Here is an 18,161-nt window from a genome sequence, read left to right as displayed (position 1 = left end):
CTGAGCGAGGAAGTGCTTGGCCTGATGCTGGAGGAGGAGATAAGGCCGTGGGGGCTGCGACCCTAGAGACAGCTCCATGCCCCAGGCGGTGGGCAAGCTGGCATGAAAACTGTTTACTCCTGGACCTGCTTGAGGTAGAGGTGGTGCTGAGCCCCGAGCAGCCTTCCGTGATCATGCTAGGGAAAGGGAGTGCAATGGGAGGGGAAAGCAGAAACTTCTATGGGAAAGTGGTTATTAAGCACGTCCTTCAGAATATGCACGTATTTTACTTGCCACTATAGACTCTAGACGCTAAAGTTACCGGCCTTCTGGGGTCTGGGGAACCCGCAAAGATACACACAGGATTTTACAACCAATTTCAAGGGCTTCACAAAGCAACCCCCTAACCCCAAGTTTAGAAGCTAAGTTGAGGAAGACAAAGTGCGATTTGCAAAGTGCTGTTACAAGACAATAAATTATTGGGGTGTTTTTTTTTTTTGCACTGATAAATTTATTATGATTTAAATTTAGTTTGGGTTAAAGAATTTGAGGAACACAACCATTACAAGGCAGTAAAGTATTTATGCCAAATGAGCAATAGAAGCAGTAATTGCTTTAAAAAATGTTAAAGAGTTTTGGGATCAATGTGGATTTCTTGAAGAAAGTAGAATTTCAAATGAGCATGTTAAGGGAAGGCAAGTCTGACAAAATGTGCAACCTAAACTGAGACCCACAGAGGAATGTCCCCAGGTCTCTACACCTGGCAGACTATAGCCTTCACCATCTCCTCATTGCCCCCTGTTAACAGAGGGGCCTGAGAAGGTGACTCATAAATGCCACACCTGCAAATAGATGATCCAAATGTTGAAGAAATTCATGGTCACATGCCTCTGAGAAGCTGATTTGATGAAATTTCAGAAACAAGAAAACTAACTATCCAACGTTTTCCAGGTTTATTTGACTATGAAGGCCTTTACTTTTCCCTTCACGTATCCAAGAAGCATCTCAGGAGAACATTTTGGGAAAAAGCTCTTGAGGCTCACAGAAGGGTTTGGAACCAGGGCACTATTATTGGGCTATGATGGGTGATGTTCTTAATGGAAGATTAATGGGACAGCTCGTGTGGGAATGGAATGGTCAGCATACACTAGAGACAGGGAGGGCCTGAACCACAGTAAACCATGCAATGATAAGAGGTACAATTGTCAAGAACTGAGGGGAAAAAAAATGTGCATGGTTTCTCAAGGATGATTATACTCGTGCTGTTTTCTCCTCAGGAAATGACTTTTGGCTCTAGAAGGAAGAATCCATTTCTCACCCAAAAATGGCAGTGGTGAAAGCCCCCAGACAAGAGCTGAAGAATGCAGAAGAACCCTTTAACAACATATCACCCCTGCTTCTGAAGAGTCTAGTGGAGGAGCCCAAGAAAAGAGCAGAAGTACCCAATCACCTACTTGAATCAAGTAAGCAGTTAGAATACAGATTTGCTTTCCAACTCACACCTTCTCAGGGGAGTCAAAGTCCAGAAAGCATAATGGAATTATTGGTGATGATTTACCTATATTGTTTTATAGGCTCAGAATAATTTTTACTATAAGAACAGTAGTTCTATTCAGATCTAGCTGTTTCACCAGTAGATTTTTGGGATATCAATCAGTCATCAACTACTCTTATTTCCACGTCCTCCAATGTCTCTGCTGCCTGTCCCGGCTGCCTGTTTGTCACCCTCAGCAGTCTCAGGACTATTATAGCACTTTCCTCCTGGCCACACTCTCCTCCTATCACTTTCTGTTTTAGAATCCTGGCTGACTCTATCCTGTTTGAACACTTTCAACAGTTCCCCCTGCACACAGAATAAAGTCACAATACCTTCGCTTGGCATTTGGCCCCCTTTACTGTCTGATCTGAACTTGGCCACCCACTGCCATTTCCCTGCTGGGCCCAAGCTCCAGTTCCTACCTGGCTATCCTACTTCTTCAGAGGACGGGCATTTTTTACCTTCTTGCCTCTTCTCACGCACAAAAAATTTTTTTTGGAAAGCCTAAAAAAATTCCTATAGTTGTTATAAAAAAGGGTAATCATTTTACCTGCATTATTTTCATTTAATCTACGCACAACAACCTCATGGGTACATTCGATTTCCGTTTTACTGTTGGAGAAACTGAGACTCAGATATCCCATGATTTCCTAAACTGGCACAACCCATAAGCTGAGAGCTGGTAGAGCCCCCGGTTCAGCTCTCCACCATCATGCTTGGTTGACCCCCCTCATCCTCCAACCCCCGTCTTAAATGTTAGTAATATAATATTTTGGTTTCACTCTTTTGTCACTGTAGAATGAATGTGTCAATTGCAAATTGGTATACCTTCACCATTTCTGGGCATAAAAATGCTAGTTTCACATCTACTTTGTAGCCCTAAAACCAAAATCTTTCAGCATTAAAAATATATGTATTGAATAATGGTAATTTGAATATTTGAGAAATGACCAAATAATAACCTGCAGAGATCATCAGTCCCCTGATACACCATCCTCACCCTGTTCCAGCCCTTCAATTTGGCCTCAACTTTGACAACTCACCTGGTGAGAAGAAAACCAAGGTCTCACACTCACTTCAGATGTACCCAGAACCACAATGGGCAAAGGATGGGATGCAGGTGTCTGTGGCTCACAGGATTTGCATGTGGCCAAAGTAAAAAAAAAAAAAAAAAGGTTGCCTTTTGTGAGAAATAAGATGGTGCGTGCAGTCTGAGGGAAGTAGGTGAGTGGTTGGAATTAGACCTGGGCTTGATTTTTGACTACCAGTCAGGGGTAAATTGTTTAATCTTGTTGAGTCTCAGCTTCCTCCTCTGCAAAGTGGAAATAATACCTCACAGGGTGGGAATAAATGTTATAAGCAAATGTATGCAGCACACTGCCTGACACAAAGCACCAGGTGTGGAAAGGATCATGTAGTGGGGTCTCAACCCCTTTTCCACATGTCTGCACTCTTACATAAATAGAGAGTAAAGTTCTATAGAGCTGGATGTTTTTAGGAGCTCAGCTGTTTTAACTTTGTTCTCAAAACTTAAAGAGGAAAAAAGATCTTCACATTACAACAAAAGCAATTCAAGACTACTACCTGGAGCTTCAGGATTATTCAATGTCATGTTATAATGCTGTCCAGAGGAAATCAAGTAATAAAAGTTAAATACACAGTAATAAAACCAAATCCTTGGTGTTTGGATACTTTGAACTAGATATTCATCATTTAGTAAGTAATCTCAGTATTAACACAGACAGGGTACATAGGCTTTACCAGTTGGTGTTTTATGAGAAAGATATATTCAACATCTGTGAAGAGCAAATTATTTTAATAGGTAATAAGTGCAATGTGAATTTGTTGTGACAGGAGCACCTCCCAAGTAATGCTTGAGTATAGAGAGGAGAAGCCACCCATTTTCTTCAGAAAAGACAGTTAGTCTTGTTAATAGCTGAATCCAGAGTCTAAAACTTTCATATGCTGAAAATGCCCTAAATTAAAGAGAGCCCCTGTTTAATAGGATCTTGTTTAACTTAATATTTCCTTTGAAGTCTCATAATGTTCTTACCTTGTTTTTACAGAGGTTTATGCCAAGCTTCTGGATAATAAAATCATCCAGGCCAGACCCGGTATAGTGCATTTTGGAGGCTATCAAATAGAAAAACAGCACCAACAGATTCTGGTAGGTACTTTTTAAGAGGGATAATTAACCATAATAAATAGTAAAATGACATGAGTGTTCTGCACTCATATTTTTCATTTACCTGAAGAGCAGCATAATTCACTGAAGTGCCTGGCCAGAAGTGTAGTTTCATGATGGAAAAATGTTAAAGTTGCATCAACTTCCACTCTGCCAAAGGCTCCTCCAGCACTCTTTCCAAATGTATGTCCCTGCTCAGCCACTCTTAGGGCAGACACTGAGCTTCTTCTTTGCAGTATTGCATTTAGTCCTCAGCTCTGTGAAGGTTGTGTTATAGCTCTCATCATATAGATGAGGAAACTGAGATTGCAAAGTTTAAATTATTTGTTCAAGCACAGAGCTACTGAGTGATGGGAGCAGGACTTGACTCCTAGGCTGCTTTCCTCCAAACCACTCTGGTTCCAGTTCCAGGAGAGGGGTCTGCCTTTCCTAGGAGATCCCAGGATCCATTTAACCTTGTGCCTACCTAAGTCATTCTGGCCAGAGAAGATTTGTTGACATCTAGGAAGGCAGAGGCAGCTCCGCTGTGCAGGTTCCACAAGAGACAGATACTGGACTGCAAAGTAGCCAGAGCCCACAGTGATGGACATTAAACTAGAGAGCCACATGGAAGCTCAGTCTTTCTGAGTTCCCTTCATTGACCTGGATGTTGACCAGAGTGGGCTTTGTGTGACTTCAGAGTCCTACCTGAACTAACCAATGTGAAATGTATTTAAATCAGCATTCCAACCTCAGTGTCCTCACCACTATCCCCTAAAGTCACAATGGACATAACATCCCAGAACTGCTCCACACTGAGTCCTAGATCTGACCCAAAAAGGCCTCTGAGCTGTGATGGGGTGGGGGCAAATGTATGTTCTCTTCCTGTGGACCTTCTGAGACCCTGCCTCTACATGTGATATTCTCCATCTGGCCCTGTCCCCAGCTACCACATAACTTTACTTTTAGATGCAGTGTGTTCTTAGAAGTCACGCCATAAAGTAGATCATTTTAAAAAAGGTTTCGATTATTGTGTTAGATTGTTCAGAGTGAGGTTGAATCACTGGAGGAAATTGACAAATGGTAAAGCTGTCAGGAAGTAAAATTAGAGTTCTATCAGGCAGCTCCCAGTGAAGAGGGGAGCATGCAGTTTCTGTGAATCCTTAATCAATGAAGTGGGTAGAGAGAGAACAGGTTTGGAAAGGAACATGTTAGGGAACAAGTATTTCCTCTTAGGAAGAGGGCTAGGATTTTAATATGATTAGGAATTCTGCCCAGCAACCTCCAAGGAGACCTTTCTGAGAACATGGTATCAAAGACCAAAGTTGATTATTGATTTGGGGGACTACTTTTCCTTGTTGAAGTTTGCTATTCTAGGTTATTACAGGGCAGTACTGAGGTAATTATTATTCAGAATTATTGTTCATTGTGGATGGGGTTGTGGCTCAGCAGTAAGCACTTGCCTAGCACGTGCGAGGCCCTGAGTTTGATCCCCAGCACCAAATAAAAATAAATAAGTAAATAAAATAAAGGTATTAAAAAAGAATTACTGTTCATTAACTAAATCATACCAAAGCTAAAAATAGGATGCTATTACTTGCTCCTTATTATTCTCTCTCTCTTTCTCTTTTTTTTTTTTTTTTTTTGGCAGCGGCAGGGCAACAGCAGGGTACTGGGGATTGAACTCAGAGGCACTGAGCTACATCCCCAGCCCTATTTTGTATTTTATTCAACTCACTGAGTTGCTTAGTGCCTCACTTTTGCTGAGGCTGGCTTTGAACTCACGATCCTCCTGCCTCAGCCTCCTGAGCCACTGGGATTACAGGCATGCACCCCCATGCCCAGCTACTATTATCTTTTTTTATAGCTTCATGGAAATAAAATTCACATGCTGAAAATTCACCCATTTATAGAATACATACAATTTAACGATTTTCACAGGTTTACAGATTTATGCAACCATTTCCATAATCTAAGTTTAAAACATGTCTATCACCCCAATTAGAAATCTCATACCTATTAGCCACTCCCCACCTGACTCCCTCACATCTCCCATGCTCTCACCTGTCCCTCCTGCACCCTCAGCAACCACTCACATACTTCCTGTCTCTAGATGTATCTGTTGAAGACATTTCATGTAAATGAAACCATACCACACATGGTTTTTTAATGACTGGCTTCTTTCACTTAGCATATTTTCTATTAATCCAACTTGTGGTATGAATCTGTACCTCATCCCTTTCTAAGACTGGATAATGTTCCATTGTTTGGATAGACCATATTTTGATCATCCATTCATCAGTGATGGGCATTCAGGTTGTTTCCACTCGAGGGCTTTTTGTGTACATGTTTTTGTGTGAAACTTTCAGTTTTCATGAACATATACCTGTCAGTGGTATTGTTGGAATCTATGGTACATAAACTTTAGATAGCTTCCATAACAAATTACCACAAATTTAGAGTATGTAAAAATCGAAATTTATTCTCTCTCAGTTCTGGAAGCCGGAGTCCAACCTTAAGGTGTCAGGAAGATTGTACTCCCTCCCCAGCCTTAGGAGAGACTCTTTCAGGTTCGGGTAGCTCCAGATTTTCATTGAACTGTGCCTACAGTACTCCAATATTGGTCTCCATCCTCACATGGTCTTTTCCTCTGCCTCCCTGTGTCCTCCTCTTCTTGGAAAAAGTTACTTGTTCTTGAATTTAGTGCCCACTCGGGTGATCCAGGATGATCCTGTCTAAGATCCTTAACTTTACGTCCATAAAGACCTTTTTTCCTATAACATCACATTCACAGTCTCCAGGGATTATAATCTGGTATATCTTTTTGAGGACACTATTCACCCATTTTATTTGCAACTTTCTAATGACTAATAATGTTGAGTGCCTCTTTATGAGCTTACTGGCTATTTGTACCTTCCTTAGAGACATACCTGTTCAAATCTTTTGTCCATTTTATAATTAAGTGTTTATTTTTTATCATTGGGTTTTAAGAGTTCTTTATTCTAGATAAAAATTATTTATCAGATATTTGACTTGCAATTATTTTATCCCCTTCTATGGGTTGTTTTCTAATTCTCTTGATGATGTCTTTTGTAGCACAAGTTTTAATTTGGATGAAGTCCAATCTATCTGATTTTTCTCTTGTTACTTCTGCTTTTGGTGTCACATCTAAGGACACATTGACAAATCCAAGGTCATAAGGCTTTACACCTGTTTTCCTCTAAGAGTTTTATAGGTTTATCTCTTAAATTTAGGTATGTAGTTCACTCTAATTTTTGTGTATTGTATGGGGTAGGGATTCAACTTCAATCTTTTTCATGTTCTAGTATTTTTTGTTAAAAAAAAAAAAAAAGAATACTTTCCCCCATTGAGTGGACTTAACACTTTTGTTGAAAAATCAATTGACTATTGAAAATCAACTAGACTCTCTGTATACCTTATGATAATGGTGTTACAACACTTGATAACTAGAGTTCATAGTAAATTTTGAAACCAGGAAATATCAATGCTCCTGTTCTTTTTTAAGATAATTTTAAGTATTCTGAGTTCCGCAATCTCATATTAATGTTGGGACCACCTTGTCAATTTCTGGAGAAAAAAAAGCATAGCTCAGATTTTTATATGAATCACATTGAATCAATTTGGGGAATATTGCAATCTTAATGTGAAATCACAATTCTTTCTTATGATAGATGTTTCATAACTTTTGTCACTAGCTTTAGGTTATTTTCCACCTTTATGCATGATGTAGGGCAGAAGGACTCACCTTCCATAACATAGAATCACATAAGGGCCTGTTTGCTAAGATTCCTCTGGTTTTAAGAAATACTGATATTCTTTACTGGATGACATTATTAGAGTTAATAATTACCTGGTAATTTTAAAAGCTATTATGCCAAAATATTACCAATCACACGATTCTTTTGAGTAATAGCATTTTAAAACTGCCTTTGTGTGTGCACGCGTGTGCATGCTTAGAATAATGTCAATGATTCTAATAATGTCACTAAATTTAAAATTGTTTTGCCCTCTTCATAATTTTAATCATATTAATTATATACTTTTCTATTCATTTCTCTGATTGATCTTTTTTGTTTCTCTGATTGATCTTTTTTGTCTATTACTCTATCTCCGATGAAGTATATTATTATGTTTTTAATAGAGTTGAAAATTTTCTTATGTTTAATTCTACACGTAATAAGGCATCTATTATATGCTAAGCAAAGTGTTGAAGCATTATAGGGGAAGGTTAAGGTGCACAAAATCAAGGTTTCCAAGTAGTTGAAGATATTAAGAAAACAACCAAACAACTTGAACATGATACTAGACAAGCAAGGTGATATAGGTAGCAAAAAGAAAATCCTCTGTGGCTATAAGGCACCACCTCACCCAATCAGGAGGGTCTAAAAGGCTTGGGAAGGAGATGCTGTGTGTGACAGCTAAGAAGCAAAATGGGAGTGGGGAGAAGACCTTCAGGGCGTGGAGAAAGACATGGCAGGAAGCTTAGGGTGAGCTGTGGTGTGGCATATTTGGAGGCCAGTATGCAATCTGGTTTACCTGGGTTATAGGAAACTTGTGGAGGGAAGTAATGATGGAGAAGGCAGGGAGTGTGGATTCAGAGGAAAATAGAAATAAAGAGCATGAGTATAATTTTTATAGCAAAGGAGGTTAAGTGTTTTTGAGCAGAAAAATGTTGCACGTGAGAAAATGGAAGTCCATTCCATGGACTATTAGAGATGGATGTGGTTCTCAACCCATTCTTTCATTATTATCCCCTAAGGAAACGTTAGTGAGAGAAATGAAATATCAAGGAATAAGGTTTTGTAAGGTAGGGTTGAGCATCAGAATGTTCGAAGCCACTGCAATATTTACTTCCCAAGAATCAAACTTTTCTTCTCTTGAGGGTGATCTTACTCCCACTGAGCATGCCTGGGAACCCAGAGAGTATGATTTAATCGTTGAAAAAGGTGATATCTCAACTCTGCTCCACTCTGCTGAACAGAGGCCATGTCCCTCTTCTATATTGCTACTTCCCCTGTACGTAGCACAGTGCCTGACACAGAAGGCAATAAACACTTATAAAGGAATGATATTGAACTCATTTTCTTGGAAGAGATTTACTACCTTCTAGGGGTGCTGGGTTCATTGTCTCTGCTCAGCAAAGAATTGAAGAACAGGACACAGAGATAGAAAAGCAGCAGGTTTGTTGCAAAAGTGACAGAAATAAACTTTTCCAAAGACAAAGGGGCCCCAGAGCTGGGAATCCAGTCGGGGAGTTTTGGCCTATTCTTTTTATGGAATTTCCTCCTTCGTTTATCTCCTCCCTGTCCATGCGCTCCTCACTGTTATTGATTGGTCCCTCTGTCATGTGTCTGTTTTAGTTTTTCTAATGGATCCCCTGCTTAGGAGCCCAAGTATAGAAGGGTCAGTCTGATTTGGTCCCCGGCTTATCCACAAGCACTTTTATCAGCCAGGAAGTTGACCTCGTGAGAAGACCCTGTCCACACTCCTTTGCTCTGGCCCCGCCCTCAGCCTCCTCACTGGCCATCTCGCCTGGCTGCCCAAGCCCTGCTACATCTCCCTCAGATTGACTTGGCAAAGGCTCACTAATTCCAAGCAAATCCAGTGTAAAGTCTAAATAATCATACTACATCTATCAGACATTAAAACAAACAGAAATAGATAATAGATACAAGTTCAAAATGATCTCATCATAATAACATTCTGAGAGATACTGGGACTGCCACCAGCAAAGTCAAGAGGAAGCCTAAGGCAATTACCTTAGGAATCTTGCCCAACTAGGGGGAAAATCCAACTCTGCTTTTATCTTGGTTTTCTAAAGGAAACTATGTAAATCGCTAGAATAGAATGATTGAATGTGTGTTTAACACTACAATGAATTGTTTATTAATGTTTGATTTCCATGCAGACCTCTTAAAGGATTTGAAACATTTTCACTTGCTTTCATATTAAAACGAATGTTTCAGTTTACTTTGAAATTTGAAATAATGGTCCCCAGTTTTCTTAAAACCATGACTTTTTTTTTTTTTATTCCTTTTCCTCTCTTGTGGAGAGATTTTTGCCTGGAAAATTATATTTTTGAAGTAAATAATCCATCAATTTTCCTAGGAGACTACTAGTGTTTCTGTTGACAGCCACAAACAAAATTGTTAGCTTAAATAAATGAACCATTCTTTCTAGAGTAATATTAGTTTTCAATTTCCTATTACACAGTCTTTAGAGACCCTCCAGCAGGATCTTGCTTCTCAAAATTAGGGCCATGAATCCCAATGGCTTCCCCTCATTTTACGGGGATGGGAAGTATGGGAGCCACAGAAAAACACGGTCCTTTCTAGAGCATTAATTTTACTATCACAGTTTAGAGAAGTACAATACAAAGCAGCATGCATTTTAAGATAAAACACCTTAAGGAACTCACAGTGCTGCTTAAAATTGGCCCCAGATCCTTGGGGTGAAGAATTAACCTTCTCTGAGAAGCTTTGCCACAGGGGATGTGTCTATCAAATGACCCTAACTTGGAGACTGAGAGGTTGTGTTTGGAAACATACTCCCAGAGGTGCTTAGGGTTGGAGGTGAGCCTCCACCCACCCCAGGGCAAGACTTTCCTGGAGGGCAGGTTCACTGTACTGAGAGGAACAGACTCACCCATGGGAGGTGGAAGGGAGTGGGGACAGCGCTGAGCCCCTCTGGGCTGAAGAAGGGTCTCTTCCCCTTCCACCACTGCAGGCTTCCATCTACCAGGGAAACCACGGACCCAGCACTTCAGTCTCAACTGATTTCCATTTTACTTTGCATCTCCAGAAGAAGCTGAGGTCTTTCTTCCTCTCCCTGCACTCCTCTCACCTAAATATCTAACTTCTGAGTTTGTTGTTTCTTTCTCTATTGATTCAAGTGGATAATTCCAGATCAAGAATCATTCAAAGGTGAATATGGTAAAGTGTAGTCCAATAATGTGTCTTTTACCACCATGGATAGGATCTATATTATTTTATTTTTGAGAAAATCATCCAGTGTTTTCTTACTGCTATTTTTTTAAACTTGCTTAATAATACAGATATCATCATCTCAGACTCCTAATGTCCCACCTTCATGTTCAAAGGGATAGTGGGTGTGTTTGGATTTGCTCTGCCACACTCAGGCTGGAGGAAGGGTCAGGCATTTTTATTTTTCTAAATCCAAACCTGGGTCATCCCTTGCCCATCAGTGCTGGCTTATCCACAGTCTCGGGGGCTCCAGCTCCTGTCTTCCTTGGGACCATTCAGGAATACTGGAGTAACTGAGCCAGTCCAGCAGCCTCTAAGACAGATCTCTGTCCTTTACCTTTGATGTCACTTGTTGCAAATTGACCTAAGCTAGTAAGGTTACTTGTAATTGTTGGGTAGATATTGGTAGTGACACTGAGGGGAGGTGGGGGCCATAGATCACCTCCACAGCACCCTGGCTACCTGGTAGTCTGCTGCAGTGAAAACAAGCACAGGTGCAGCATCCCTAATCTGAAGATCCAAAATATGAAATGCTCTACAGTGTGAGACTTTCTGAGCACTGACATGACACCATGGATGGAAAATTCTACACTGTGAAACTTTGCTCCCTGCATAAAATTATTTAAAATGTTGTCTAAAATTTAAACAGTAATTAATGCTGGAGAGGTATGGAGAAAAAGGAACATTTTTACACTTTTGGTGTTGTAAATTAGTACAATGACTGCGGAAATCTGTATGGAGATTCCTTAAAAGTCTAGGCATGGAACCACCATATGACCCAGCTATGCCACTCCTCCGTATTTATTCTAAAGAATTAAAGTCATCTTATAACAGTCGTATATGTATGCCTGTGTTTATAGCAGCACAATTCATGGTAGCCAAACTATAGGTGTCCATCAGTGAATGAATTGATAAAAAAAAATTGTATATATACACAAGTTTTATTCAGCCGTGAAAAAGAATGAAATTATGGCATTTGCAGGATAGTGGATGGAACTTGAGAACGTTGTGTTAAATGAAATATGCCAAACTCAAAATTTGTCATATGCTTCCTCTCGTATGTAGAAGAGAGGGTGGGAAAAAGGTGTAGGGGGATCTCATTAAAATTGAAGAAAGGGTCAGTAGAGTACAGGAAGGGAACCAGAGTACAGGAGAGGAAAATGGGAAATATTGGGGAATTATGTTGGCCAAATTATTTTACTATTTTGTGCATGTAAAAATATGGCACAACAAATCCCACCATTATGTACAATTATAATGCACCAATAAACAACTGGAAAAAAAAAAGAACTTGAAAAAAGTTCCATACTCTTTTCTCTTTCTCTTTCTCTTAAACCCTGATAATATGACAGTTGAAAAATAGTATCTCATTGTTCTAATTTGTATTTCTCTAACTTTGAAGAAAAGCATATGATACTATCTTTTCATCTCCCCTATAAATGGCACCAAATTATTGTCGTTTGCTTTCATTTGTTTGCTTACAAAAGTAGATCTATATAATAGATACATTTTTTATAATTTATATGATAGATCTAGCTAATCGATGCAATACTACTATTGAGCACCTGAACTGTGCTTTTTGATATGCTCTAGGAGTTGGGGTTGTGGCTTAGTGGTGAGCGCTTGCCTTGCATGTAGAAAGCACTGGGTTCGATCCTTAGCACCACATAAAAAAAATAAAATAAAGATATTGTGTCTATCTATTTTAAAAAAAGAATTGATATGCTCTAAGTATTAAATAGTCACTGGGTTTAAAAAACTTAGTACAAACTAAAGAATATAAAATATTAATAATTTTACATCAATTATATGCTGAAATGGTAATAATAAGGAGGTATTGAGTTGTTAAATGTTATTAAAATAAAGTGTTATTAAAATTAAAAAACATGAGGGCTTCGATGAACATAAGACCTCAGGCAACAGGCTTGAGAGCCCAGGGCCCCAGTGACAGGCCAAACCTCTGACCTAGACTTTGACCCCAGAGTCAGTGGTATAATGAGGAACCCTGTGGGAGTTGGTGGCCAGCTTCTCTGCTCAGGTGACCTCTCAGGATCAGACTGAGTTCAGCAGAAAACTGTCCAGGATAAAGGGGGTGTGTAAAGGACAGTATATCTCAGGGGCAGCAGGCCTATTTTACTATTAAATGGTGTATGATATATTTCAAGTCTATTTATTTATTTGTTTGTTTTGGTATCAGGGATTGAACCCAAGGACCCTTAACCACTGGGTCACATCTCCCTCCCTGTATTTTTTATTTTTATTTTTTGTTGTAGATGGACAGAATACTTTTAAATTTTTTTGAATTTTAATTTGTCATATATGACAACAGAATGCATTTCAATTCATATTACACATATAGAGTGCAACTTTTCATATCTCTAATTGTACAAAAAGTAGAATCACATCCTTCATATCTTCATACATGTCTTAGGATAATGATGACCATCGCATTCCACCATATTTCCTACCCCTATGCCCTTTCCCTTCCCCTCCCTCTTCTTTTCCCCTTTGCCCTATCTAGAGTTCATTTAATCTTCCCCTGCCAGCATATTATGGATCAGCATCCTTAAATCAGAGAAATCATTCGGCATTTGTTTTTTGGGATTGGCTAACTTCACTTAGCATTATCTTCTCCAACTCCATCCATTTACCTGCAAATGCCATGATTTTATTCTCTTTTATTGCTGAATAATATTCCATTGTGTATATATACCACATTTTCTTTAACCATTCATCTACTGAAGGGCATCTAGGTTGGCTCCACAGTTTAGCTATTATGAATTGTGCTGTTATAAATATTGATATGGCTGTGCCCCCATAGTATGCTGATTTTAAGTCCTTTGGGTATAGACCTAGGAGAGGGGTAGCTGGGTCAAATGGTGGTTCCATTCCCAGTTTTCCAAGGATTCTCCATACTGCTTTTCATATTGACTGCACCAATTTGCAGTCCCACCAGCAATATGAGTATGCCTTTTTCCCCACATCCTCACCAACACTTATTGTTGTTTGTATTCTTAATAGTGCCATTCTGACTGGAGTGAGATGAAATCTTATTTCTCTAATTCCTAGAGATGTTGAGCATTTTTTCCTATATTTGTTGATTGATTGTATATCTTCTTCTGAGAAGTGTCTGTTCAGTTCCTTGGCCCATTTATTGATTGGGTTATTTGTTTTATTGGTGTTAAGATTTTTAGTTCTTTATATTTTGTAGAGATTAGTGCTCTATCAGATGTGTGTGTGGTAAGAATTTGTTACCAGTTAGTAGGTTCTCTATTCACGGCACTGGTTGTTTCTTTTGCTGAGAAGAAGCTTTTTAGTTTGAATCCATCCCATTTATTGATTCTTGATATTAATTCTTAAGCTATAGGAGTCTTATTAAAGAAGTTGGGGTCTAATCTGACATGATGGAGATTAGGGTCTACTTTTTCTTCTATTAGACACAGGCTCTCTGGTTTTATTCCTAAGTCCTTGATCCATTTTGAGTTGAGTTTTGTACAGTGTGAGAGATAGGGGTTTAATTTCATTTTGTTGCCTATGGATTTCAAGTTTTCCCAGCACCATTTGTTGAAGAGGCTATCTTTTCTCCAATGTATGTTTTGGTGCCAATGTCTAATATAAGATAACTGAAATTATGTGGGTTTGTCTCTTTGTCCTCTATTCTGTATCATTGTCTACTAGTCTGTTTTGGTGCCAATACCATGCTGTTTTGTTACTATTACTCTGTAGTATAGTTTAAGGTCTGGTATAGTGATGCCTCCTGCTTCATTCTTCTTTTTTTTTTTTTTTAAGAGAGAGTGAGAGGGGAGAGAGAGAGAGAGAGAGAGAGAATTTTTAGTATTTTATTTTTTAGTTATCGGTGGACACAACATCTTTGTTTGTATGTGGTGCTGAGGATCGAACCCGGGCCGCACGCATGCCAGGCGAGCACGCTACCACTTGAGCCACATCCCCAGCCCTGCTTCATTCTTCTTGCTAAGGATTGCTTTAGCTATTTTGGGTCTCTTAGTTTTCCAGATGAATTTCATGATTGCTTTTTCTATTTCTATGAGGAATGTCATTGGAATTTTGATTGGAATTGCATTAAATTTGTACAGTGCTTTTTGTAGTATGATCATTTTGACAATATTAATTCTGCCTATCAAAGAACAAGGTTCTGAATCCTTCTACTTTGCTGAATTCATTTACTAGTTCTAGAAGTTTCGTGGTGGAGTTTTTTGGGTCTTCTAGGTATAGAATCATATCATCAGCAAATAGTGCTATTTTGAGTTCTTCTTTACCTATCTCTATCCCTTTAATTTCTTTTATCTAATTGCTCTGCCCAGTGTTTCAAGAACTATGTTAGATAGAAGTGGTGAAAGAGGGCATCTCTGTCTTGTTCCAGTTTTTAGAGGGAATACTTTAGATTTTTCTCCATTTAGAATGATGTTGGCCTGAGGCTTAGCATAGATAGCTTTTATGATGTTGAAATATGTTCCTGTTATCCCTGGTTTTTCTAGTGTTTTGAACATGAAGTGGTGTTGTATTTCGTTGAATGCTTTTTCTGTATCAATTGAGATGATCATGTGGTTCTTATTTTTAAGTCTATTGATATAATGAATTCTATTTATTGATTTCCATATGTTGAACCAACCTTCCCTCCCTGGAATGACCCCCACGTGATCATGGTGAACTATCTTTTTGATATGTTTTTGTAAGCGATTTGCAAGAATTTTATTGAGAATTTTTGCATCTATGTTAATTAGAGATATTGGCCTGAAGTCTTCTTTTTTGATGTGTCTTTGCCTGGTTTTGCAATCAGGGTGATATTGGCCTCATAGAATGAATTTGGAAGTGCTCCCTCTTTTTCTGTTTCTTGAAATGAATTGAAGAGTATTGGTATTAATTCTTACTTAAAGGTCTTGTAGAAGTCAGCTGTGTATCCATCCGGTCCTGGGCTTTTCTTGGTTGATAGGCTTGTGATGACTTCTTCTATTTTGTTGCTTGAAATTGATCTATTTAAACTGTGTATATTATCCTGATTCAACTTGGGCAAATCATATGATTCTAGAAATTTGTCGATGCCTTTGATATTTTCTATTTTATTGGAGTACAAGTTTTCAAAATAATTTCTAATTATCTTCTGTATTTCTGTAGTGGCTGTTGTGATATTTCCTTTTTCATCACGTATGTAGTAATTTGAGTTTTCTCTCTCCTTAGCATGGCTAAAGGGTCTGTCAATTTTATTTAATTTTTCAAAGAACCAACTTTTTCTTTTGTCAATTGTTTCAGTTGTTTCTTTTGTTTCAATTTTATTTATTTCAGCTCTGATTTTAATTATTTCCTATCTTCTGCTTTTGATGTAGATTTGATTTTATTTTTCTAGGGCTTTGAGATATAATGTTAAGTCATTTAGTGGTTGACTTTTTCTTCTTTTAAGGAATGAACTCCATGCAATGAACTTTCCTCTTAGAACTGCATTCATAGTGTTTCAGAGATTTTGATATGTTGTATCTGTGTTCTTATTCACCTCTAAAATTTTTAAATCTCCTCCCTGATGTCTTCTGCAACCCATTGTTCATTCAGTAGCATATTATTTAGTCTCCAGGTGTTGGAATGGATTTTATTTCTTATTTTATCATTGATTTCTAATTTCATTCCATTATGATCTGATAGAATGCAGGTAGTATCTCTACTTTTTGAATTTACTAAAAGTTGCTTTGTGGCATAATATATGGCCTACTTTAGAGAAGGATCAATGTGCTGCGGAGAAGAAAGTGTATTCGCTCATTGAAGGATGAAATATTCTCTATATGTCAGTTAAATCTAAGTTATTGATTGTATTATTGAGTTCTATAGTTTCTTTGTTCAGCTTTTGTTTGGAAGATCTATCTAGTGGACAAAGAGGTGTGTTAAACTCACCCAAAATTATCGTGTTGTGGTCTATTTGACTCTTGAACTTGAGAAGAATTTGTTTGATGAACGTAGATGCTTTATTGTTTGGGGCATGTATATTTATAATTGTTAAGTCTTGTTTGTGTGTGGCTCCCTTGAGCAGTATGTCGTGTCCTTCTTTATCCTTTTTGATTGACTTTAGCTTGAAGTCTACTTTATTTGATATGAGGATGGAAACCCCTGCTTGCTTCCACAGTCCATGTGAGTGGTATGATTTTTCCCAACCCTTCACCTTCAGTGTGTGAATGTCTTTTTCTATGAGATGAGACTCTTGGAGGCAGCATATTGTTGGGTCTATTTTTTGATCCAATCTACTAGTCTATGTCTTTTGATTGGTGAGTTTAGGCCTTTAACATTCAGGGTGACATGATTTGTATTCCCAGCCATTTTTGTTTATTTTTGGTATTTAACATGACTTGGTTTCTCCTCTGATTAGATTTTCTTTTAGTCTAATCCCTCCCTCTGCTGATTTTTATCATTGTTTTTCATTTCCTCTTTGTGGAATATTTTGCTGAGGATGTTCTGTAGTGCAGGCTTTCTGGTTGTAAATTCTTTTAACTTTTGTTTATCATGGAAGGTTTTTATTTCATCATCAAATCTAAAGCTTAATTTTGCTGGATATGAGATTCTTGTTGACTTCCATTTTCTTTCTGAGCTTGGTATATGCTGTTACATGATCTCCTGGCTTTGAGGGTCTGGGTTAAAAATTTTGCTGAGATATGAATTGGTCTCCCCCTATATGTGATCTCTTGTGGCTTTTAAGATTCTATCCTTATTCTGTATGCTAGGTATTTTCATTATAATTTGCCTTGGTGTGGATCTGTTGTGATTTTGTACATTTGGTGTCCTGTAAGCCTCTTGTATTTGGTTTTCCGATTCATTCTTCATGCTTGGGAAATTTTCTGATATTATCTCATTGAAGAGATTGTGCATTCCTTTGATTTGAAACTCTGTGCCTTCCTCTATGCCAGTAACTCTTAGATTTGGTCTTTTGATGCTGCCCCATAATTCTTGAATGTTCTGTTCATGGTGTCTTACTATCTTCACTGTGTGGTCAACTTTATTTTCCAGATTGTATACTTTGTCTTCATTATCTGATGTTCTTTCTTCCAAGTAATCTAGTCTGTTGCTTATGCCTTCTATTGAGTTTTTTATTTGGTTTATTGTTTCCTTCATTTCAAGGAATTCTGACTTTTTTTTTTCAGAGTCTCTATCTCTTTCTTGAAGTAATCTTTTGCTACCTGTGTTTGCTCTCTTATCTCATTGTTACAGTGATCAGTTTTTGCCTGCATTTGCTCTTTTAGGTCATTCTTTAATTCACAGATCATTTTAATTATGAACCTTCTGAACTCCTTCTCAGACATTTCATCAACTTTGCTGTCCATGGGTTCTATTATTGTAGTATCCTGGTTTATTTGGGGCATCTCTCCCTTGTTTTTTCATGTTGTCTATGTGTCTTCCTTTCTTGCAGTGTGGATCTGAGATATTACAGTTTCTTCCCTATATTCTTGTAGTATCCGTGCAGATTGTCTGTACCTCACCTTGA

The 18,161-nt window shown here is 38.3% G+C and overlaps 1 protein-coding gene across 1 annotated transcript in view; it reads left to right on the top strand.

The window, feature by feature from the left end:
• The first annotated feature begins 1,303 nt into the window (after positions 1 to 1,303).
• The window catches only part of Cfap221 (cilia and flagella associated protein 221), a 91,849-nt gene continuing 74,991 nt past the window's right edge, over positions 1,304 to 18,161 (top strand). The window contains exons 1-2 of the mRNA XM_076866545.2: positions 1,304 to 1,442; positions 3,583 to 3,683. Coding sequence (XP_076722660.1) covers positions 1,304 to 1,442; positions 3,583 to 3,683 — 240 coding nt within the window. The remainder of the gene's footprint in view (positions 1,443 to 3,582; positions 3,684 to 18,161) is intronic.

The sequence above is a fragment of the Callospermophilus lateralis genome, chromosome 9 (genome assembly GCF_048772815.1).
Source record: "Callospermophilus lateralis isolate mCalLat2 chromosome 9, mCalLat2.hap1, whole genome shotgun sequence".
In the NCBI taxonomy this organism is placed as follows: Eukaryota; Metazoa; Chordata; class Mammalia; order Rodentia; family Sciuridae; genus Callospermophilus; species Callospermophilus lateralis.
The sequence above is the reverse complement of the archived record's forward strand: the minus strand, read 5'-3'. Positions and strand labels throughout refer to the sequence as shown.